The sequence below is a fragment of the Liolophura sinensis genome, chromosome 9, assembly GCF_032854445.1.
Source record: "Liolophura sinensis isolate JHLJ2023 chromosome 9, CUHK_Ljap_v2, whole genome shotgun sequence".
Lineage (NCBI taxonomy): Eukaryota > Metazoa > Mollusca > Polyplacophora > Chitonida > Chitonidae > Liolophura > Liolophura sinensis.
The window spans coordinates 13,794,006-13,819,774 of NC_088303.1; the positions used below are offsets into that span (position 1 = coordinate 13,794,006).

The 25,769-nt window shown below is 39.1% G+C and overlaps 1 protein-coding gene across 1 annotated transcript; it reads left to right on the forward strand.

The window, feature by feature from the left end:
- Positions 1 to 4,012: 4,012 nt before the first annotated feature.
- Positions 4,013 to 25,769, forward strand: LOC135474857 (chloride channel protein C-like). Its single transcript, XM_064754484.1, has 18 exons — positions 4,013 to 4,230; positions 6,542 to 6,718; positions 6,925 to 7,067; positions 7,581 to 7,710; positions 8,325 to 8,405; positions 8,896 to 9,071; positions 9,544 to 9,636; positions 10,824 to 11,067; positions 11,879 to 12,073; positions 15,445 to 15,533; positions 20,376 to 20,506; positions 21,167 to 21,338; positions 21,958 to 22,135; positions 22,855 to 23,027; positions 23,398 to 23,574; positions 23,882 to 23,987; positions 24,534 to 24,629; positions 25,411 to 25,769. The coding sequence occupies exons 2-18, from the start codon at positions 6,566 to 6,568 to the stop codon at positions 25,687 to 25,689; spliced, it is 2,616 nt and encodes an 871-aa protein (XP_064610554.1). The 5' UTR covers positions 4,013 to 4,230; positions 6,542 to 6,565; the 3' UTR covers positions 25,690 to 25,769.

Genomic DNA, 25,769 nt, shown 5'->3' on the forward strand with positions numbered 1-25,769 from the left:
AGGGGGGTGTAGGTTATGACTCTGTGACATTCACATAGTGCACATTTGTAGGTATTCCAGTGTTGTGCACAAGAAAAGTGAGCAACCAATGGCAAGGGGGGTGTAGGTTATGACTCTGTGACATTCACATAGTGCACATTTGTAGGTATTCCAGTGCTGTGCACAAGAAAAGTGAGCAACCAATGACAAGGTGGTGTAGGTTATGACTCTGTGACATTCACATAGTGCACATTTGTAGGTATTCCAGTGTTGTGCACAAGAAAAGTGAGCAACCAATGGCAAGGGGGGTGTAGGTTATGACTCTGTGACATTCACATAGTGCACATTTGTAGGTATTCCCGTGTTGTGCACAAGAAAAGTGAGCAACCAATGGCAAGATGGTATGTATTATGGTTCTGTGACAATGTTGTTCACAGAATGCACATCTGTAGATCAGTGTTTGTTCACAAGAAAAGAGATCAAGCAATGATGCATAAATTAACTTACAATATCCTTCTATGAGAGTGTTGTTCATGGGCATGTAATGCATATCTGCAAGACACGATCAAACAGTGTGAAGTAGTTTACATTGTATGTTTTAATGTATGACAAATTAAAAAGCTTAATGTTGTCCTACAAGGTATCAGGCAATGATGAAATAGCTTTCAGGCCAAGTAGCCAGTCCTTATACTGGCATGTGGCAAGCTACATGTAGATCTGAAGGAAGCCTGTCCCTTACTTGTTCAAAATCAAATTTTTCTTAAATAGTAGGGGAAATGATATCCCTGAATGACCTAAAATTTCGTTTGTGACTATAACTTGCTCATTCTTACTGATTCTGATAGTTTTGTTGATGTTAGAGAGGTGTTAAGGTTTGTTTAAAATGTGGGATTGTAGACTACTGTCAAAATGTTCAGTTTCAGCTCCAAAAATAACATGTTGTGGCATTTCTTTATGTCTAAAAATACAAATTTGTGGGTGACATTTTTCAGATATTTAGAGTAGGCTTTTTTACTCATTTGTGAATTGAGAACAGAAGTGCTCATTTCTACCAGTGTATATCTGGCAATAAAGGCAAAACAAAGGTCATAAAATATTTTTTTTGGTGTTGAAACTTACATTTTAATCCTGTGCTCAAAATAAACCTCAAAACACCTTTCTAACATGACTTGCCTCAAAATCAAAATCATGCAAAATATCTGATGTAATGGACGAATTTTAGGTCCAGTAGAGTATACATCTGCAACAACATTGTTTTCAAGAGATGAATGTCTTAGTGTTGAGCACAAATCAGAAAATGAAAAAAAAAAAATAATGCAGCAGTGTTTTTGTGTTTTGTACAAGGTACATGCACACACAACCATATGCAGATCACACAAAAGCAAAACAAGTTCAAGTTTAGGCAATGTTGTGAAAACGATATATACGTGCTAACGTGTGAAAACGTGCTAATGTGAAAACGATAGATATGTGCTAACGTGAAAACAATAGATATGTGCTAACGTGAAAATGATAGATACGTGCTAACGTGTGACACGTGCTAACATGATCAGTACATAAGAAAAAGATCAGCAATGATATTTCACTTCATTATAATACAGCATTTATTTGTAATTATGGAATTCCATTCATGGAAGCTGTATCACCCCGTTTAACACATTCTATGTGTAAAGATTTCATACATATTTGACCTTTCAGGGGTATGGCTTATATAACAAAAGTAGATGTAGAAAATTGTTGTGACAAGTGGATGCAGATCTTTTATAGATTGTGTACATGGGTTTACTGAAGATGAGATATTTCAGATCAAAAGTTCTTGCTTTTGTATTCTTCTTTGCCTAAAGTTGTACAGTTATTGATTTGACTCAGTTTTATTTCAAGAGTAGATTGTTACACTTTAAGTGGAAAGTTTATTTTTCATGTGATATTTTATGACAAATTGTAAAAAATGTAATATTTATGCTGGACTAATTTTATATTGTAAGTACATACAAAACTTATTGACTTATTTCTACTTTATTTTTTTTTGTAACAGGATATCGTCTTGAAAATTTTTGTCTAAAACACCAGGGTTATTGTTTGATATTTACAGTTATCTTTACATTCTTATAAATTACCCCCAAAAATTATGCTTCATTTTTTTGTAGAAACTATTGTATTTTCTATTTGAAATAATTTCTGCATTCATTTCATCCATATTGACTGAAAGTTTATTACTAATGTGTTTTATTAGTGCTCATGTCAGTGTATACATAAATATGTCTGCATTTTGCAGGCTAAACATTCCTCATGAGAGTTAATTACATGTCATTTCGCTGTTATATAAATATTTTCTTTTGTTGTGGGAATGAAACTTGTTATAATTATCAAAATAGGTGTTGTTTTAGAAACGTTTACGTCAATTCCATATGAATGAACTTTAAGAGTTGAAAATGCTAATGTGTTATAAAAAAACTGTCGTTTCTTCTTTTGCCGGTCTTTATTGGCCCACATGTGATAACGATTGAAAAGTTTTAATAGCACTTTTTAGAAATTTTATGCTTGTATGGATAAGAGATGACTGGGGTAGTGTAATATTCAAGTAACAGATTATCCCAGGGGTCTAAGGTATAGTTCTGAAGTTTGAAGCGGTCAGTATTCTGGGAACTACTTTAGTCTTTCAAATCTCCTCGGTCTGAATGTTGCTGGACATTTGTTGGCTCAAGAGAGTAAAATACCAGTTAGATTTCTGTGTCCTGATGTAGCTATGATGTTCCTTTTCATTGACTGAAAACCTTCTAGTCAGCTTGTCTTAGAAAAATTAATAAACTGAAACCAAAAGACTTGGGTTATTGTGTATTTTGTCCCAGTGTGTGTTTAGCAGTATATTTCAGCAGCTGAAACCTACAACCCAAACTCTGGTACTACCACCCTACCCCCATCTTCACCACCCAAGCCACATCTACCACCCAACTTCTGATATTACTACCCTACCCTCATCATCACCACCCAAGCCCTCACTCTACCACCCAACCACTGGTACTACCACCCTACCCCATCTTCACCACCCAGTCCCTGGTTCTACCACCCAACCTCTGGTACTACGACCCTAACCATCTTCACCACCCAACCCCTGGTTCAACCACCCAGCCCCATCTTTTCCACCCCGCCTCTGGTCCTACCGCCCTATCCCCATCTTCACCACCCAACCCCTGGTTCTACCACCCAACCCCTGGTTCTACAAACCAATCCCTGGTACTACCACCCAACTCCATTTTCATCGCCCAACCCCTGGTTCTACCACCCAACCTCTGGTACTACCACCCTACCCCCATCTTCACCACCCAAGCCCTTGTTCTGTCACCCAACCTCTGGTACTACCACCCTACTCCGATCTTCACCACCCAAGCCCTTATTCGACCACCAAGCACCTGACAGCTGACACATGAAATACACAGAAATGGATATATGCTGGAGATATCAGTCAGTTCTATTCACGCTGACACGATGTTAGGTCTTCTGCCTGTCCACTAAAATGGATATATGTAATTTTCTGTGTAAATTCTGTCAGTTAGATCCATCTGGCAAGTTAAAATTCTTAACCCAGTGAAGTGTGTGAAGGATTACAATTAAGACAAACATTATTAATCAGTCAACACCTTAGCTGTAAGCTGTGTGACTAAGGCAAATTGCAATACCAGTTTATTCTGTAGCTTGTGGTAAACTGATAGTGGAAACTAGATCATTGAAACAAAAAAAAAATTATATATGACTCAGCAGAATGAAAATTTTTCTGACTGTAATTTGAAAGTGGAGTAACTAGTAGATTTATCTAATCGAATACTGGTAAAATTCCATGTGAAAATCACAGGGAGATATTAAGTCTTTAACACTCTAAAGTCTATGGCCCAAATACCGAAGTTAACATGTATAAACCGGTTGCCCCCCTTAGTTAGATGGGACATGGGTTATGCCCCCCTTAGTCCGACCGACCTTGACCTTTCGACTTCCCCTCCCCCTTGACAGTGACAGACGACAACTAAATTTTACAAAATTTGCGACAACACAGAACTCGGTGACTTAATACGAGACAGTTGGAACGGCACGCTCAAATGGTGTAATGTAATTATGGCATGGATTTAAGAAATGCATGGCAAAAAAGTGCAGAACGAGCTATGCTTTGATATCGAACGTTGTTGTTGCAAACGGACGAAGACGGAAAGCGAAACTCGAAACTACGCCACAGAGCACTTCCCTGTGTGATACAGTAGGGTGAGTACAACTGACAGATTTCAGCTAATTAACACAGTTGCACAAAAACAATTTCCCACTAAATAAATGCAACACAGCGAAATGTACATGTGAAATACTTTCTGAAAAGAAAAAGGAAATACCGGTAGGCGCCCCCCGAAAGTATTATTATGGAGGTAGAATAGAAGGAGGCACTATTCGGGCAGGTTAGGGTTGACTGACCCGTCGACCGCGTGCTGGTCAATTGAGTCATGCAAAGGTTTCATGCAGTCTTGTCCCGCTTTGATGTAGACTGTACGTTACCGACGATCAGCTAAACTCACCCAGAAAAGGATCTTTCTCCAAAGAATATAATTTACCTTTGTGTAGCTCTGTAGCCTTGTAGGGCTGTGATTATGTAGGCCTATACTATCACAGCGCAGTCTTGTTCTATAAGCTGACTTTGAACACCTCTGTACTTGCCTTGCTGGCTCAAATATACTACTGTTGGGCATCAGTTCCAGGTAGCTGTTCCCAAGTGTCATCAGTAATTAATCCACACAAACTAGTAGAAACTGGATAAATTTTAACTCCAGTCGCCATGTTTGAATGCATACTCCGCACAACCCGTGAAAGGGAGATAATTACTGACATCACTAGAAATTAGTATATTTTGTACGTCTTGTTTTATCAATTCTTTAAAGAGCTACTTTGGTGTCAAACATCTGTGTCTTAAAAGCCAAGTGAATTGATAAAGACTGGGATAGTCTGAATTGGTTTCCTAAATTGTAAAAATATTGCAGTGAATTTAAACCGATATTGTACGTTTCGTCAAAGTATACAGAAACAAAATATTTTTGTCCCTTGCACTTTGCCAGGTGTGACGTCACCCATGAACACATGACGTTATCAATCCCTGACGCATCTCCACAAATGACAGTGCCCTTTCAAACACTCTTGATGTTATCCCAGCATAAATGCTTTACTCAACGTCACATCTACCTGATTCGACATAATACAGGGAATATTATCACGTCACACCAGGAAAATTTTACGGGCATAGCCGAAGATTTTGTTTAATCCTCAGTTATATGGGTTAAATAATGTTATTCATCAAAATCCTATTGAAACATATTGTTAGGCTTACTCTGTAGGATTCCTTTGATATCGTAATATTTCTCCGCGGTGTCTGTAATCTATTTGTACTCAGTGTACTATTTCCAAATTCTGACAGCGAAAGTCAGTGTTGCGATCAATGTCAGGATTTTTAAACATCTCTCAGAGCCCATGTCATTTAAACTTTCTGACTCGAACTTGCAGCAGATATTGTGATCGATAAGTCAGACGTGGGACAGCATGTTGCAGTTCTAGGCAGAAATGGCTCCATTTAAAATTATTAAAAGTTTCAGTGTGTATGATGCCATAGACGTAAATAGTCCGTGCGCATGCGGGAGTTGGTACAAGTGAAAGCATGAATGCAGAAGAGGTGTCAAAGACTTTGTTCGTCAAAGTATTGGCTAAAACTAACTGAGGACATTCTGGTGTTTGTTTGGGGCCATCCTTGGCAGAACAAAATTTTGCCAAGCCTAATGTCAGTGCAATCTTGGACTATACATGTAAGTACTTGAATGTTGGTGAAACAAGAAGATATAGCAGGTAATTTAGCATTAGCATCGTTGTTTGGAAACTCTTCATCGTTTTAAATGGAGAAACTTCTAACTAGAACTGCAGCACGCCATTAGGCTTATCACAGTAACTGCTGCAAGTTCCAGTCAGAACTAGAGTCCATCTATCCCAGTAGGAATTTAGTAAAGTTAAGCAGTCGATTACTTACAGCCACAGCACCCCCAATTACCCCTTAACAATGCTTAGGGTTCTGGACCAGCGGATTGTTAAAATCCTAAATTCTTGATCATATCCTAAAGATGATTTCAAGTTTCCAAAATGGCCGCTGTCTTCTGTTAGGATGTTGTACAAGTGTTTGTCCTGTTCCTGGGCCTTGTGACTGCAAATGCTGGGAATTTGTGGCCTGGGAACCTGGATGGTTTATATGATGGGGGGCCATTTTTGTGGCGAAGCACACTATAAAGCAATATAAAGGGGTATCTGGACATGACAGGGAGGATAATAATCAACAGTTTTCTGAAACTTTAATAAGCATCCAACTGGGGTGAATGGGAGCAAGCCACGAGAGTTGGTAAGTATTGCTTTGAATTTGATATATTTACGCAGAGATAAACAGAGCCTTGCCTGTTGCACCCTTCTGATAATTCATGAGATTGACAGCCGTAACAAATGAAATGAAACTGTACGGTGTTAAACCTTTAATCATAAACGTGTGATATGTTTTCAGGAGGTAAAGTTATACCATTGTAAGATGGATCCGAATGAAACTGAGGCCAAGGGAGAAACAACTGGTCGTCCCCGAAGAAGGACTCAGTCTCTAAAGAAGTATGGCGTTGTTGTGGAACCACCCAAGGATGATGCTGTGTTCTATGTCACAGACGATACATATGGCTTTCTGGCTCAGGTAGATTATCTGCCAAGATGGACATTGTCAATAAACTTTCTGGTGTATTAGGGTAAAATATCTCTTTGTAATGTTGTACTAATTGCACATGTCATTTCTAGGACTTGAGACTACACATCTTTTTATTAAAAAAAATGTATTTATTTTTCTTCTTTCAGTGACACTTATTTTCATGTCTTACATATAACTTTTGTTCTTGGTACCAGGGACGAGATTTTGAGCCGGCTTATGTCAACCACAAGTACACCGAGAAAGAAAGAGAAACACTGGCGACATTTGAAAGTCTGGATTACCTCCCTTCACACAGTGAAGCCTTTAAATACTGGACAAAACGTCAGAAAAGCTCTAGGTATTGGTCCTTGTGTGCAGTTTTTGACCTCCTGGCTTTTCACATGCGCCATTCACTTAACAAGTAGCAAGAGAGCAAGACAATTTCAACTTTTTACAGAATGTTGCAATTGTTGTGAGCTTGCTGTTGTTTATGTCGCAGTCATGGGAAATTTTAACCTTTGTGTGGAACAGGATAGCTAAAGAGCTACTTTACATTGATCTGTATCCAGACATGCTTATTTGAGCAGTGATGGATAAAGCAAGTACCATAATGGTGACACTGCATGGATTGTTCAGATATAAATTCTCAACTCTTGTTGGTATTGAAATTACTCTCTTTAATCCAGGTTTTTGTGGAGGATTGAAATAACTGACACACTTTAAGAATTGAACACTTTAATCAATTTCTTGATGGATTATATGCTCAAACCTGCACCTGTGGAGAGAGTAAGAAGCTGACTGAAGCATCTGTATTCTGAAAGCATTATCAAGGAAGAGTTCACTTTGATCAGAATGATCTGTTCTACCGCAGGTTTGACATGGATCGCTGGGTCATGATGGGTCTGATTGGTTTCTCTGTTGGTTTAATTGGTTTTTTGCTGCATCAGCTGATAGAGAAGGTCGCTGACATCAAGTGGGAAATGACAGAAGATTTCATACAGGTATATGTATATCCGTATCATTGATTGAGTGAGTGCTTGGGGTGTAACGTTGTACTTAACCATCTTTTAGTCATATGACAACAAAGGAGTCTTAAGAGTGCAGGTAATGTGCCTCCTTGTTGCAGGAGGGATTTCAATTGCTCTGTTATCTAGTGCTGCTTCACTGAGACGACTTACCGAGAGCAAGTAAGTTGTCCCGCCCAAGCCGTAATACTGATATGGGACAACTAGTCGTTGCACTATCCCCGTGATGCTGAATGCCAAGTGAGGAAGCTACAACTTCCTCTTTTAAGGTCTTACGTGTGACTCGACCCAGGATTGACCCTGGATCTACCACCTCCTGAAGCAGACGATTTAGCAACTTCTTTTACTGGAAAGAAAAGATAACATCAGACCAGATGTATATATATGTATTGATAAAGTATCCCAAGCAAACTTTAAAAAGCATACCATTCATTATTGTGATATTGCTTAAGAGACACATTCAAAGTCATATTGAGGGAAAGCATATTCTAGTTTCAAAACCGGCGCTTTAGTATTGCTGTTACTATGGTCATGTATGTCTGCCCATTTATCGATGTCCGCTTCTGTAATTATGTTGTTGTTTTTTGTAGGAAGGTCGACTGGTAGTAGCCTGGATCTGGTCTCTAGGTTACACGCTTCTGTTTGTCATGGCAGGAACTGCCTCTGTGGTGGTGAGTAAGATGAGGGACATTCCTTATTTTCTGGTACATGTATGGCCAATGGATAGTGCCTGTTATCCTTGTGCAGTTAATTAATTACTAAGCTTTGTGGAGTGAAGTAAACAAAGAACAAAGAGGTGGAAGTATACAAATTTACATATTCTTGTTAACCAAGAGTCTTTTGTTTGCCATCATATGGTGGAAATACTGCCACTGTGATGTTAAACTCAATCATTCATTCAGATCATTTATTCATTCAAACAAATTCATTCATTTAGATCATTCATTTATTCAGTTCATTTAGTCATTCAAAACATTCATTCATGACATTCATTTATTCATTCAAATCATTCATTTATTCATTCAGGACATTAATTCATTCATTCAGAAAAATCAAGAATGCATTCATTCATTCATTAGTTCACTCGCTGGGAACATTCTTCAGAACATTCATCATTCATCAATCAGCCATTCACACACATGCTCTGTGTATTTGTCCTAGCTCCTGCGACCAAGCGCTGGAGGCTCCGGCATCCCGGAGGTGATAGGCTTCCTTAATGGTACAGTCATCCGCCATATCTTCAACGTGAAGACCATGGTGATAAAGTTCTTGTCGTGTGTGTGCGCTGTAGGCTCAGGCATGCCTGTGGGACCAGAAGGACCTATGATACACCTGGGGTACGGCTGCTGGATTTTACTGGTGATACGATCTCAGACATTATTGTGTATGGCAAATACTTATTTGATGGTGAAAATTGGCCATGGTAATGCTCCCCATAAAAGATCAATGAATGAAGACTTGTTAATTAGGTAAAGTGTGAGAAAACATATGCACAAAGGGTGTTTTTGGTATTAAACACTGTGCATTAGTCTACTCAACATTCAAGTATACCACACACTGTAAGCTATTTTAGGTGGATGGTGTCTTCTTACACTAGATAAATTTAGGAAGTATTTATACATAAATATAAAATACTTTGTTTTTTCTTTCTTTGTATGCAGTGGCCCTTTTTAATTTTTCCTTTAACCACAACACACAACACAACCTAATACAGACCATATGCATTCTGCATATATGTGTTAAGTATGTGGTGTCTTGCTGTCACTGTCATATGAAACTAGCTCTGGCTATGTGACTGCTGTGTTGTAGGAGTCTGGTGGGAGCAGGGTTAAGCCAGTTCAGATCGGACACTCTCAAAATAAAACTACCTTTTTTTGAGAGGTTCAGGAATCCAGAAGATAGGTAAGTGTTTACTCTTTACATCATCTAAAACATTTCCAAAATCATATCAGCAGCTTTCATGTCTTGTAGATTCTCAAACACGGAGACCAGTAGAATCAGTTGACAGCAGATATCCTGCCCATTTTCTGACATGGTAAATTACCCAAAATTCTGCCCAAGACAAACTTGCACATTTTTCCCATTTCTAAGATGTCTCTTGATTTTGTAAAGGTGTTGTGCAATTTGTTTGAAAGGTATGGCGATATCCCATGGGACAAATGTAGGTGTAAGGGCCAAAAGTAATATTTTAGGACCTTTTTTTGCTTCTAAAACAATTTTTGGTGAAATTTAAATCATTTTTCGTAGTTTTTCCAGAGGCCTGTGGGTGACTTAGTAAAGCAGTGATGGTCATATCCATACACTGTGCAGAAATAGGAGTGTGCAGATTAAGATGAAAAAGTGCATCTGTTTTAAATAGTGTGTTGGACTGAGAATATTTTGGTTATGTGGTATTTTTTTCATCAGTCATTTATGTGTACTTTGTCAGTTAAAGGTCTTCTAATGCAATACCATCTAGCATTTGAACATGTAATTCTGAGTTGCATTCTTCAAGTTGACTTTTAGCATCATATTTACAAAAGCTATCATTAATCTTTAGCTTTTAGTATTTTATTTTTTGTGCAGTGTGTAACAATTTGTAAGATAATGGCAGATCATAATTTGAATGAATGTATGATAAAACCTTGAACAACTCATAAGTGAAAGTAAATTAACCTCATGGCATATACATTGACAACATCAGCTATGGCCAGTGACATTTGTACCGACCTCATAAAGTTGATTTTGTGCATTGCTTTTTTTCAGTGTAATTGTAACAATATCACCACTAGGGCATAACATGCACTCCTGCATCTAACATGGCAATTTGGAATGCTGAGTATTGTGTTATTATTTCATTACCAAAGATAATACATGTTCTATGAAAGCAAAACCTAATCAAAGTGTGCAGACACAGGAATGGGCATTGACCTCAGTAACCATGGTGATACATCAGTACATGACATGACGTGACAATGGCGTGGATCTCTGCATCTCAACTTTATCATTCAATAAACACATGTAGACATATGATTCTCTATGATTCTCTTCTGAGTTATATCATAAGATGGTAAATGCCTGTATTTAAATATGATTTCTTCACCTTGCAGGAGGAACTTTGTGTCTGCTGGGGCTGCAGCGGGTGTAGCCTCTGCTTTCGGGGCACCTGTTGGGGGCTTACTCTTCTCCATGGAGGAGGTCTCATCTTTTTGGAACATCAAACTCTCATGGCAGATCTTTTTTGCCTGTATGGTTTCCACATTCACCACTGACCTTTTCAACTCTGCCTTCTCTGGCTTCAGATACACTGGGAATTTCGGACAGTTCAAAAAAGAAAGATATATTTTATTCAGTGTGAGTTGGAATGAATTCTGAAGTGCACCTCAGAGTACTACGTAAAAGTATATGCAGTGTGATAAAATTGTGACACATTTTGAAGTTTGTTAGTCACCTGTCTGAAGTTCTTCACTCAGAAGTATCCCCCCACCATAATGCTGGCCGCTGTCGTATAAGTGAAATATTCTTGAGTACGTCATAAAACACCAATCAGATAAATAAATCATTACAAATGCTAGGGTATGTTTCAGGTCTGTTAATAAGGTAACAGAGATTGTCAGATGTGCCAGTGACAATATTTTATGTTTGATTAGGTTTCAATTTGAAAGTTGGATGAAGTAAAAATGTTGAAGATTTCATACATTTTGTAAAACTTTGATATTTTGGCCCTCCCCAGATCGGTTTTCTTAAAATCATTTTGGGCCAAAAAGTCCAAAACTTTATGCTGTAATTCTTCAATCTTTTCACATGTTTGCAAAGTGTTTATTTAAGCATATTCTGAATACATTATTCTGTCCTTTTTGTGAAGTCCTGAGATTGGCCAATCCAACCAGTGTATTTTTGTCACCAAAATATAGTTTTAAATGTGCATGAAGTGCACTGAAAGTTGCTCTTTCATATGCGAAAAGGTTGAGGAAATAGGAAAGCTTGATGCTCAAACTTGGTTGAAATTGTACTACCGCTGCAAAGAACCAGGGATCCAAATTTTGTTGTTTAGATGCAAATATTTATTTTATTTCAGTTTATTTTATGATTATAATTTTCCGCTGAAGCAGGATATCACTTTGTAAAACAGGCTGTGTTCATGTTACTCGTCTGTCTGTTTCAGATATCTGAGGGTATAGATGTGAACATCCTCATGTTTCTGCCTACTTTTGTCATAGGCATTGTGGGAGGCATACTAGGGGCACTCTTCACTTTCCTCAACCTTAAATTTGCCCGCGTGAGGAAGAGGTTATTGGCCACTGTACAGAGGGTCTGGGTGCAGAAACTTGCGAGAATGGTGGAACCTGTTATAGTGATGGTAGGCTATGTTAGGTTACTGGCCATGTTACAAAGGGTCTGGGTGCAGAATCTGGTGATGATGATGGAACCTGTTATAGTGATGGTAGGCTATGTTAGGTTACTGGCTATGTTACAGAGGGTCTGGGTGCAGAATCTGGTGATGATGATGGAACCTGTTATAGTGTAGTAGGCTATGTTAGATTACTGGCTATGTTACAGAGGGTCTGGGTGCAGAATCTGGCGATGAAGGTGGAACCTGTTATAGTGATGGTAGGCTATGTTAGGTTACTGGCTATGTTACAGAGGGTCTGGGTGCAGAATCTGGTGATGATGATGGAACCTGTTATAGTGTAGTAGGCTATGTTAGATTACTGGCCATGTTACAGAGGGTCTGGGTGAAGAATCTGGCGATGATGGTGGAACCTGTTATAGTGTAGTAGGTTGTTAGGTTGCTGGCCATGTTACAGAGGGTCTGGGTGCAGAATCTGGCAAGGATGGGGGAACCTGTTATAGTGATGGTAGGCTATGTTAGGTTACTGGCCATGTTACAGAGGGTCTGAGTGCAGAATCTGGCGATGATGGTGGAACCTGTTATAGTGATGGTAGGTTATGTTAGGTTACTGGCTATGTTACAGAGGGTCTGGGTGCAGACTCTGTTGAGGATGGGGGAACCTGTTAGTGATGGTAGGCTATGTTAGGTTACTGGCCATGTTACAGAGGGTCTGGGTGCAGACTCTGTTGAGGATGGGGGAACCTGTTAGTGATTTTTTTTTTTTTTTTTTTGATTGGTGTTTTACGCCGTACTCAAGAATATTTCACTTATACGACGGCGGCCAGCATTATGGTGGGTGGAAACCGGGCAGAGCCCGGGGGAAACCCACGACCATCCGCAGGTTGCTGGCAGACCTTCCCATGTACGGCCGGAGAGGAAGGCAGCATGAGCTGGTCTTGAACTCACAGCGACCGCATTGGTGAGAGGCTTCTGGGTCATTACGCTGCGCTAGCGCGCTAACCGACTGAGCCACGGAGGCCCCCGAACCTGTTAGTGATGGTAGGCTATGTTAGGTTACTGGCCATGTTACAGAGGGTCTGGGTGCAGACTCTGTTGAGGATGGGGGAACCTGTTAGTGATGGTAGGCTATGTTAGGTTACTGGCCATGTTACAGAGTATCTGGGTGCAGAATCTGGTGATGATGGTGGAACCTGTTATAGTGTAGTAGGCTATGTTAGATTACTGGCCATGTTACAGTGGGTCTGGGTGAAGAATCTGGTGATGATGGGGGAACCTGTTATAGTGATGGTAGGCTATGTTAGGTTACTGGCTATGTTACAGAGGGTCTGGGTGAAGAATCTGGCGATGATGGTGGAACCTGTTATATTGGTGGTAGGCTATGTTAGGTTACTGGCCATGTTACAGAGGGTCTGGGTGAAGAATCTGGTGATGATGGTGGAACCTGTTATAGTGTAGTAGGCAGTGTTAGGTTACTGGCCATGTTACAGAGGGTCTGGGTGCAGAATCTGGTGATGATGGTGGAACGTGTTATAGTGATGGTAGGCTATGTTAGGTTACTGGCCATGTTACAGAGGGTGTGGGTGCAGAATCTGGTGATGATGGTGGAACGTGTTATAGTGATGGTAGGCTATGTTAGATTACTGGCTATGTTACAGAGGGTCTGGGTGCAGAATCTGGCGATGAAGGTGGAACCTGTTATAGTGATGGTAGGCTATGTTAGGTTACTGGCCATGTTACAGTGGGTCTGGGTGCAGAATCTGGCGATGAAGGTGGAACCTGTTATAGTGATGGTAGGCTATGTTAGGTTACTGGCCATGTTACAGAGGGTCTGGGTGCAGAATCTGGCGATGATGGTGGAACCTGTTATAGTGTAATAGGCTGTGTTAGATTACTGGCTATGTTACAGAGGGTCTGGGTGCAGAATCTGGCGATGAAGGTGGAACCTGTTATAGTGATGGTAGGCTATGTTAGGTTACTGGCCATGTTACAGAGGGCGTGGGTGCAGAATCTGGTGATGATGGTGGAACCTGTTAGTGATGGTAGGCTATGTTAGGTTACTGGCCATGTTACAGAGGGTCTGGGTGCAGAATCTGGTGATGATGGTGGAACGTGTTATAGTGATGGTAGGCTATGTTAGGTTACTGGCCTTGTTACAGAGGGTCTGGGTGCAGAATCTGGCGATGATGGTGGAACCTGTTATAGTGTAATAGGCTGTGTTAGATTACTGGCTATGTTACAGAGGGTCTGGGTGCAGAATCTGGCGATGAAGGTGGAACCTGTTATAGTGATGGTAGGCTATGTTAGGTTACTGGCCATGTTACAGAGGGCGTGGGTGCAGAATCTGGTGATGATGGTGGAACCTGTTAGTGATGGTAGGCTATGTTAGGTTACTGGCCATGTTACAGAGGGTCTGGGTGCAGAATCTGGTGATGATGGTGGAACCTGTTATAGTGATGGTAGGCTGTGTTAGGTTACTGGCTATGTTACAGAGGGTCTGGGTGCAGAATCTGGCGATGAAGGTGGAACCTGTTATAGTGATGGTAGGCTATGTTAGGTTACTGGCCATGTTACAGAAGGTCTGGGTGAAGAATCTGGTGATGATGGTGGAACCTGTTATAGTGATGGTAGGCTATGTTCGGTTACTGGCCATGTTACAGAGGGTCTGGGTGCAGAATCTGGTGATGATGGTGGAACCTGTTAAATTGGTGGTAGGCTATGTTAGGTTACTGGCCATGTTACAGAGGGTCTGGGTGCAGAATCTGGTGATGATGGTGGAACCTGTTATATTGGTGGTAGGCTATGTTAGGTTACTGGCCATGTTACAGAGGGTCTGGGTGCAGAATCTGGTGATGATGGTGGAACCTGTTATATTGGTGGTAGGCTATGTTAGGTTACTGGCCATGTTACAGAGGGTCTGGGTGCAGAATCTGGTGATGATGGTGGAACCTGTTATAGTGATGGTAGGCTATGTTAGGTTACTGGCCATGTTACAGAGGGTCTGGGTGCAGAATCTGGTGATGATGGTGGAACCTGTTATAGTGATGGTAGGCTATGTTAGGTTACTGGCCATGTTACAGAGGGTCTGGGTGCAGAATCTGGTGATGATGGTGGAATCTGTCATAAGTTACTGCCTGCTATACAGAGGGCCTAAATTCCATCAGTGCAAAATGTGTTCTGATGTTATTGTTTGAAACCAAAAATGATCTGATCCAGTAATCAGCTCTAGAATCTGGGCGTTTTCTTAAACTGCAGTCGCAATGTAATGATGACATACTCTGTACTAAAACCACTGCATCAGTGACTTACACTTTTCTGTCCTGGAGTACTGAATGATTTATAAACATTATGTGTATGTGTGCATTTATGTGTTTACATAGGTACTGGTTACTACAGTGTCTGTGTTTCTACCTGCCGCCTTCAGCTGTTCTCGCTTCACCTGTATTCAGGGTGTCACAGGTAACATCAGGTAAGACAAGTGGCTGATTACTGGTGATGTTAGTCTTCTGTAGGACAGGGGTGATTGCAGTCTGATAGCCTTGAAGTATTCTCACTCTGAATACATCTGTGATCTTGAATTGTGAAAGATCCATCACTTTTTATTTTATTCTCTCTTCAGCTATAGTTATAATACATCAACTAACAAGAAAATCTGGCCCTTGTTAATATTCAAAGGTGAGTCTAGTGCTTATGGTGGAATTACCAGCCCCAATAACTCATTTGGTTCAGTATCTGTTTCGGGGGTGGTAGAACCAGGGTCAGTCCTGGACAGGAGTGCAATGACTGTTTGACCCGTATCGTTATAATGGCTGAGGCGGGGAGGCTTGCTTGCCCTCGGTAAGTTGTCTCAGTGAAGCAGCACTAGATAAAAGAGTGGTGGAAATTGGTCCTACAACATGGAGGCACATTACATGCACTCTAAGGAATCCTTCGTCATCATATGGCTGAAAAATTGTGTGTTAAATTGTGACATTAAACCCTAAGCACTCACTCATTCATGGTGGAATTAACTTGAGCCTAGACTAAATGCCCATTGGTTTGTGGCTGGTACTAATATTTAAGTAAGTCACTAATTATTTGCTTAAGTTAAAGCACTGGACCCAGTCATTCTAAAGTGTATAAGTGGTTATAAGCCTGGTGTTAACCATAGTCCAGACTAAAGTACAGTAGATTTTGTATGAGAACAAGACTGGTATTAACCATAGTCCAGACTAAAGTTCAGTTGATTTTGTATGAGAACAAGACAAGTATTAACCATAGTCCAGACTAAAGTACAGTTGATTTTGTATGGGAACAAAACTGGTATTAACCATAGTCCAGACTAAAGTACAGTAGATTTTGTATGAGAAGAAGACTGGTATTAACCATAGTCCAGACTAAAGTACAGTTGATTTTGTATGAGAAGAAGACTGGTATTAACCATAGTCCAGACTAAAGTACAGTTGATTTTGTATGAGAACAAGACTGATATTAACCATAGTCCAGACTAAAGTTCAGTTGATTTTGTATGAGAACAAGACAAGTATTAACCATAGTCCAAACTAAAGTTCAGTTGATTTTGTATGAGAACAAGACAAGTATTAACCATAGTCCAGACTAAAGTACAGTTGATTTTGTATGAGAACAAGACTGGTATTAACCATAGTCCAGATTGAAGTACAGTTGATTTTGTATGAGAACAAGACTGGTATTAACAGTAGCCCAGAATAAAGTACAGTTGATTTTGTATGAAAACAAGACTGGTATTAACCATAGTCCAGACTAAAATACAATTGATTTTGCATGAGAAGAAGACTGGTATTAACCATAGTCCAGACTAAAGTACAGTTGATTTTGTATGAGAACAAGACTGGTATTAACCATAGTCCAGACTAAAGTACAGTTGATTTTGCATGAGAAGAAGACTGGTATCAATCATAACCCAGACTAAAGTTCAGTTGATTTTGTATGAGAAGAAGACTGGTATTAACCATAGTCCAGACTAAAATACAATTGATTTTGTATGAGAAGAAGACTGGTATTAACCATAGTCCAGACTAAAATACAATTGATTTTGTATGAGAAGAAGACTGGTATTAACCATAGTCCAGACTAAAGTTCAGTTGATTTTGTATGAGAACAAGACTGGTATTAACCATAGTCCAGACTAAAGTTCAGTTGATTTTGTATGAGAACAAGACAAGTATTAACCATAGTCCAGACTAAAGTACAGTTGATTTTGTATGAGAACAAAACTGGTATTAACCATAGTCCAGACTAAAGTACAGTAGATTTTGTATGAGAAGAAGACTGGTATTAACCATAGTCTAGACTAAAGTACAGTTGATTTTGTATGAGAACAAGACTGGTATTAACCATAGTCCAGACTAAAGTACAGTTGATTTTGTATGAGAAGAAGACTGGTATTAACCATAGTCCAGACTAAAGTTCAGTTGATTTTGTATGACAACAAGACTGGTATTAACCATAGTCCAGACTAAAGTACAGTTGATTTTGTATGGGAACAAAACTGGTATTAACCATAGTCCAGACTAAAGTACAGTAGATTTTGTATGAGAAGAAGACTGGTATTAACCATAGTCCAGACTGAAGTACAGTTGATTTTGTATGAGAACAAGACTGGTATTAACCATAGTCCAGACTAAAGTACAGTTGATTTTGTATGAGAACAAAACTGGTATTAACCATAGTCCAGACTAAAGTACAGTTGATTTTGTATGAGAAGAAGACTGGTATTAACCATAGTCCAGACTAAAGTTCAGTTGATTTTGTATGAGAACAAGACTGGTATTAACCATAGTCCAGACTAAAGTTCAGTTGATTTTGTATGAGAACAAGACAAGTATTAACCATAGTCCAGACTAAAGTACAGTTGATTTTGTATGGGAACAAAACTGGTATTAACCATAGTCCAGACTAAAGTACAGTAGATTTTGTATGAGAAGAAGACTGGTATTAACCATAGTCTAGACTAAAGTACAGTTGATTTTGTATGAGAACAAGACTGGTATTAACCATAGTCCAGACTAAAGTACAGTTGATTTTGTATGAGAACAAGACTGGTATTAACCATAGTCCAGACTAAAGTACAGTTGATTTTGTATGAGAACAAAACTGGTATTAACCATAGTCCAGACTAAAGTACAGTTGATTTTGTATGAGAAGAAGACTGGTATTAACCATAGTCCAGACTAAAGTTCAGTTGATTTTGTATGAGAACAAGACTGGTATTAACCATAGTCCAGACTAAAGTTCAGTTGATTTTGTATGAGAACAAGACAAGTATTAACCATAGTCCAGACTAAAGTACAGTTGATTTTGTATGGGAACAAAACTGGTATTAACCATAGTCCAGACTAAAGTACAGTAGATTTTGTATGAGAAGAAGACTGGTATTAACCATAGTCTAGACTAAAGTACAGTTGATTTTGTATGAGAACAAGACTGGTATTAACCATAGTCCAGACTAAAGTACAGTTGATTTTGTATGAGAACAAGACTGGTATTAACCATAGTCCAGACTAAAGTACAGTTGATTTTGTATGAGAACAAGACTGGTATTAACCATAGTCCAGACTAAAGTTCAGTTGATTTTGTATGAGAACAAGACAAGTATTAACCATAGTCCACACTAAAGTACAGTTGATTTTGTATGAGAACAAGACTGGTATTAACCATAGTCCAGACTAAAGTACAGTTGATTTTGTATGAGAACAAGACTGGTATTAACCATAGTCCAGACTAAAGTTCAGTTGATTTTGTATGAGAACAAGACAAGTATTAACCATAGTCCAGACTAAAGTACAGTTGATTTTGTATGGGAACAAAACTGGTATTAACCATAGTCCAGACTAAAGTACAGTAGATTTTGTATGAGAAGAAGACTGGTATTAACCATAGTCCAGACTAAAGTACAGTTGATTTTGTATGAGAACAAGACAAGTATTAACCATAGTCCAGACTAAAGTACAGTTGATTTTGTATGAGAACAAGACTGGTATTAACCATAGTCCAGACTAAAGTTCAGTTGATTTTGTATGAGAACAAGACAAGTATTAACCATAGTCCAGACTAAAGTACAGTTGATTTTGTATGGGAACAAAACTGGTATTAACCATAGTCCAGACTAAAGTACAGTTGATTTTGTATGAGAACAAGACTGGTATTAACCATAGTCCAGACTGAAGTACAGTTGATTTTGTATGAGAACAAGACTGGTATTAACCATAGTCCAGACTGAAGTACAGTTGATTTTGTATGAGAACAAGACTGGTATTAACCATAGTCCAGACTGAAGTACAGTTGATTTTGTATGAGAACAAGACTGGTATTAACAGTAGCCCTGAATAAAGTACAGTTGATTTTGTATGAAAACAAGACAAGTATTAACCATAGTCCAGACTAAAGTACAGTTGATTTTGCATGAGAAGAAGACTGGTATTAACCATAGTCCAGACTAAAGTACAGTTGATTTTGTATGAGAACAAGACTGGTATTAACCATAGTCCAGACTGAAGTACAGTTGATTTTGTATGAGAAGAAGACTGGTATTAACAGTAGCCCAGAATAAAGTACAGTTGATTTTGTATGAAAACAAGACTGGTATTAACCATAGTCCAGACTAAAGTACAGTTGATTTTGCATGAGAAGAAGACTGGTATTAACCATAGTCCAGACTAAAGTACAGTTGATTTTGTATGAGAACAAGACTGGTATTAACCATAGTCCAGACTAAAGTACAGTTGATTTTGCATGAGAAGAAGACTGGTATTAACCATAGTCCAGACTAAAGTACAGTTGATTTTGTATGAGAAGAAGACTGGTATTAAAGAATTAAGTCTGGCTTAAATTTCAATACTCGTTTGAACAACTGGCCCCTCTTTTAAAACATGTGATTAGCCCCTGACAGTCAGACAGTGGGATTGCAGACAAAAATCAAGCTTTTCTGGTTCAGCTGTGACTTCAAGTCAGACGATTTGTCAGGCAAATGGTAAATGGACAGTGGTTTTATACTGTAGGCACTGCAGCTTTCTGTGCCAATGAATCTAAAGATCTGCCAGCATAAATGAACAGATCTTGGGCAAAATAGTGAAGACAAATGAGCGAAATAAATAATTATATAAATTTATGTAGAATGGCTTTACTTTTTAACAGTTTTGAACTAGCGCAGGAGCCAGTTTAGTATTCATTTAATTTATTTCAATTTTAACCCAGTATGTACATGTGGTAAGGAATAATTGGTCCTTTTGATTTCATGATCAGTGTACAGAAAACACAAAGGTACAACTACATATTGGGTTTGGTTTTTCAGTACAGACTGTCTGAACGATACTAGGAACCCCCTACATGTGGAAGAGTCTGTTTACTACTTCTCCTGTCCCAAAGGCCTGAAGAGACAAATCAGTGAGACAACATGGAAGACCAATGGATCATATAATGAGTGTAAGGGTACTGACGCTAACAGTAGTTTGTCATGAACACTAATGGAAGAACTTAAAAGTGTTTGAACAAAACACTATTCTGTTCTTGTTCCATTTTGAAAGATGGCCACAGCTGGTCAGTGAAGAAGTAAGCGATATTACTGATCTATAAATGACCAAGGATTCTAAGGTCAAACTTTTGAACTTATGCAACCTTGTGTTAGACAATACAAATAGAAATCTTTTGGTTTTATTTTAGCTGATAATAGGGTAGAAATGTTCTTATTTACCTGCTCTAACAGTACTAACAGTGTTTATTTGGAAAGAGAGTTTGATAAATTGTCAATAAATTAACAGTTCAAGGAAGATCAGTGTATAAATTCCTTAATGATCATTTGTACAAACAGTGCTCAAATAATAAAATACACCTTTAATCTACTACACTTCTGCAGGTGCCCAATTTACAGTAAAGCAAAGCCGAAGCGACTCAATGCTGCAGGTTGAATCCATGAAGGAACAATATCAGTTTGAAGCGTCTGAACGCTATAGGGGTTCTTGCAAGTGGGAAAAAAAGCAACAGATTTTGATAATTTTATAAATAATTGTCTCATATGTTTAACTGACTCTTAGCTGCTGGCCTGTTGCTGTTATGCTGACCCAGAAGTTTCTGGTTTCTCTGTAGTGGCTACACTACTTTTTGGCACAAGTGAAGAGGCTGTGAAGCACCTGTTTTCACGGAACACCCACCTGGAGTTTGGCTACGCCTCTCTGTTCACTGTCCTGCCTTTCTACTTCCTCATGGTCTGCTGGGCGTCAGGTACCTCTGTCTCCTGTGGCATCCTAGTGCCCATGCTGTAAGTGCACGCATGTTAATGAACTTACCATTTGTGTGTTGCTGAGATAATCCTAGATAGATTTGTGTGTTGCTGAGATAATCCTAGATAGATTTGTGTGTTGCTGAGATAATCCTAGATAGATTTGTGGTTTAACTCTCATTTTGTTTTGTTGATTTGATGGGATAATTATACCATATATATCCAGTGTCTTCATTCATAAAGAATTAAAGAAGAGAAATCTGAATTGAACGTAATAAATATGGTACAACATTTCATTTATTTGCCTTACATGGTCAGATAGTAGGTATTTAGCGCTACTAGACACTATTTTGACAAATTGTTGTTTTTAAAACCCTGTTTATCCATGCATAAGACTTTGTCACCATACCCACCAGGTTTAATTGTATAAAATGTAGATTAGTTAGCTGTTTTGGTCTTTATAATCAGAATATTGCTGGTAATCTTAATTGAGGGGATGTGAAATACGTCATGTTACAGAGTGGAGGTTTATCTGTGTACACTGTATGCTGTTGTGTAACAGTTTATCTCTCCATTCGGTTTATATTTGGGTGTGTTGTTGTGGTAACTGAAAGCCTTGTGCAAGGTACTTGTATGTGTATCTCTCTGTTTACGTCAGGTATATTGGAGCTCTGTATGGCCGTATCATTGGTCAGGTTCTAGTCACACTTTTCTCTGTACACTCTGAGGATTCTGGGTACTGGGCATGGATGGACCCAGGAGCATTTGCTCTAATCGGTGCTGCATCATTTTTTGGGGGAGTATCAAGGCTAACATTAGCTGTTACTGTTATTATGGTGAGTGTAAGCCTTGGATACAAGTAACTTGTGCAATTTTCCTATTGGTTGTTCTGGATGGACATTATGTTGTGATCTACGCTTACAACATTGCAGAAACACCGTGTGCTAAAGTACAGGTTGGTTGATTGATTGATAGTGGTTAAACTCTGTCATAAAGAATTTTTAACTTACATTACGATGATCAGATTTATAAGTAGAGGAAACAGGATTAAATAATCAACCTTCTCCATGTGCTGTGACAAACCTGCAGCTGAAAAGTTTTAAATGCTCAGACTTTTTCAGTGAAGCTCCTGGTAGTCTCATTGTGAAAGCACTTTGAGCCAGTGAGGTCCGCAAGTACAATGTGTGCTTATATAAACACAGTGCGGCGATCACACTATCTTGATGGACACAGTAAACTGATAGAGTCTATCTCGGTCCTGATAAATAGCCTGGGACAATTGAAGGTGCATCCAGTCTGGTCCCACGTGATAAGTTCCGCCAGTATTAAACCTGTGGATGGTTGTTGTTTTCCCAGGGCTCTCTCACCATAATGGCTGACCTTGTATTTGAAGTGAAATGTTTTTGAATATGCTCTAAAATTCCAATCAGATAAAATCAAAGAGATATTGTGGTGGATCTCCTTCATTTGTGAGTTGTACAGTGTAAGTATAAAATAAGAGACATAAAGTATCTCATGAAGATCATGTTTATGCGTCCATGTACGAAATTTGCAGATGGAGCTGACAAATGATGTTCAGTTTCTCTTGCCCATCATGGTGTCTGTGATGGTGTCCAAGTGGGTGGGCGACTTCTTCACTCACCCTCTCTACCATGCCTTACTGGAGCTGAAGTGCATACCCTTCCTGGACCAGGACCCTACCAATATTGTCATAAACAAGAAACAAACGTAAGCTTGAATGTTCACTCATTTATTGCATCATAAAATTGCTTTGCTTGAGGATACTTTTCTTTTTTGCATTCATCATGTGGGATTATGTCATACTTATCTTTGTAAGGCCAAATTCAAAAGATGATTTAGTGTGCAAATTTATATATGGTAGAAATTTTTCTCAGATTAAAACATATCTTTTTTGGTTTAAGTATAAACTGAAGGCCTTTCTGTTTGCACAACCTAATGCTCCTGGAAGGCATCAAACCAAGCACATTTCAAGAAGAAGAGCCAATGTAGAGTGTGTAATACTTAACGGAATGCTTTTGAAGCATAAAACAGTTAAACAAGCAGATATATACATGGTGAATTTTTCTGATGTGGACAGGGTAAGCCTAGAGCTTTTCACGGCGCGAGATGTGATGGCCTCCCCTGTCTGCACAGTCACACCTGTAGAGAAGGTGGCAACTCTGGCTCACTACCTGATGACCACAAACCATGGGGGATTCCCTGTCATCCAGCACACTCGTCAGGGAGATGAGGTGTTCTACGGGCTGATCACCAGGTGAATTGTTCTGATGTGGTCTTCTATCAGATATCAGTACCGTAGATTCGCCTACTCTCTGTGTTCATGGGGACATGGTGACATTGAGATTTTGATGATTATCAATGGAACATTGCACTCTCAAATGTTCATTTCGGACAGGTGTTCCTCTCATACAGAAATTTGAAGAAAGGTTCGGGGGCTTAACACAGGCATTAATTAAACTGCCTTTGTATAGAAGGAATATTCTTGAATATGTTGTCTTGTCTGGTGGATGGATGGGTGGAGCGTGACTTATAGATATCTGGTATTGACTGATGTGTTTCAGACTGGAGGTGACTGTGTTGCTTATGAATGAAGACCTGTTTATTCCCGAACCCTCAGGTGACTTGGATCTACACAGCAGGGACATCACAGATATCGATTATCATCAGGTAGATACATGTAGTTTGGTGAAGCCTTCCAATGTTTAACATCACCTTTTAGGTGAGGTTACTTGTCAACTGACATATTGTAAGTTGTTCATTGCACTTTACATGTGTTAAGTTTTACCCTGAACAGAAGGTATGTATGAGGCTGTAGAGATTACACCTGATGTATTCTACATGTAGGTACATATCATTTAATAAATAAGATATTTAGTCTCATCAACTATAACTGCCAGTGCAAAATATATGTAACATCAAGGAACATATGCACTGCAATGTAAGATATTTTTGCTATCAGTTTCTGCACAGAAATGAACAAGTTACATCTTAAATCTTGTAATATTGATAGTTTGCCATGAGCATGTTGTTTCAGTGGTATTAAATACGAGTCCAGTCTTTACATAGGAACACATGTACCTTGATGACTTGTCATCACAACACTGCCCTTTCAATCACAACATAAACTCTGTCATTAAAGTTGAGTACAGGTGCAATCAAATGTAAAGGTATTGTGATATTGTTCTGTCATTTTTTACTTTTGTGACATTCCAGTTGACAATAGACAAACTGTCAGACCCTGACAGAGTGAGTGCTGCCCTGGAGAAGTACTCACAGGACGAGGAGTATCAAAACTTGTACATCAATCTAGTGAGTAGTCATAGATGTCGAAATAAGGCACCTTAATCTAGTATGTGGCCAGAGATGGCCAAAGATGGTACATTAATCTGTTACTTGGTCATAGATGTTAATGAGGTGAGTGATCAGAGATGGCCATTTATAAAGTATGAACCACCCCTTACATTCTACAGGGGTAACCCAGTAGCCGCCTATTTACAGTCTGCCAGGAGTCAGCCCCTAGCCTACCTAAAGCTTGTCACTTGTCTAATGTATGCCTATTATAAATTGTATTATACCACTATATCTACTAATAAAACCACTTCACCTACTGTAATAAAAATTTTCACATTTTATCCCCCTTCTTTTTTGTTTATTTTTTTTTTATCGGAGTTTTAGTTTAGAGTTGTAAATGGGATGGTCACATATCCTGTGTATTTCTGCAGTCAACACCAAACCTGATGGTTTTGTCTGTTATACATTCTGCTATGATATTGTGGTTCTGTGACTGTTGATCTCCTCAGTAATGTTAATATGTCAACAATCCTGTAGACATGTGAAAGAAAATAGTTCGTGTTTATTCTTGTACTTTGTAGAAGTAAGGTTACCTTTCAACATCCATATTAAACCTGTTTAAAGTAAGACATGAAGAGCAATTTGGTTTCATTTGCATATAATGAAGCTAAATGTGCTGGTGAGGGCTTCCAAAAGCCTTTTGTCATATCATAATTTGCCCCTCGATAAATATAAGGAAAAATTGTTCTAGCTATAAAATTGCTGTGAAGGAGAAAGTTCATGTTTGTTCCCTCCGCAGAAACCGTACATCAACCAGTCAGCTCTGTGTGTACCAGAGAAGTTCTCGCTGCACAGAACCTACATCATTTTCCGTAGCTTGGGCCTTCGTCACCTGACCGTAGTGAATGACCATAACCATGTGCTGGGGATCATCACCAGGAAAGACCTGATGGGCTACAACATTGAGGAGAAACTCACCTCTGTGATGGGCTCTCGTCTGAATTACACAGGTGCTGAGAGGTCAGAGGTCGAGCTAGAGAGTCCCACGGCTGACCGACCAATGGCAGCAGTTCTCTGAGGACAAAATGCTGACAAACATTTATTTCACATTGAGTGTATGTTACCATGGTTATGTAGATTTCCATCATTCCTCCATCT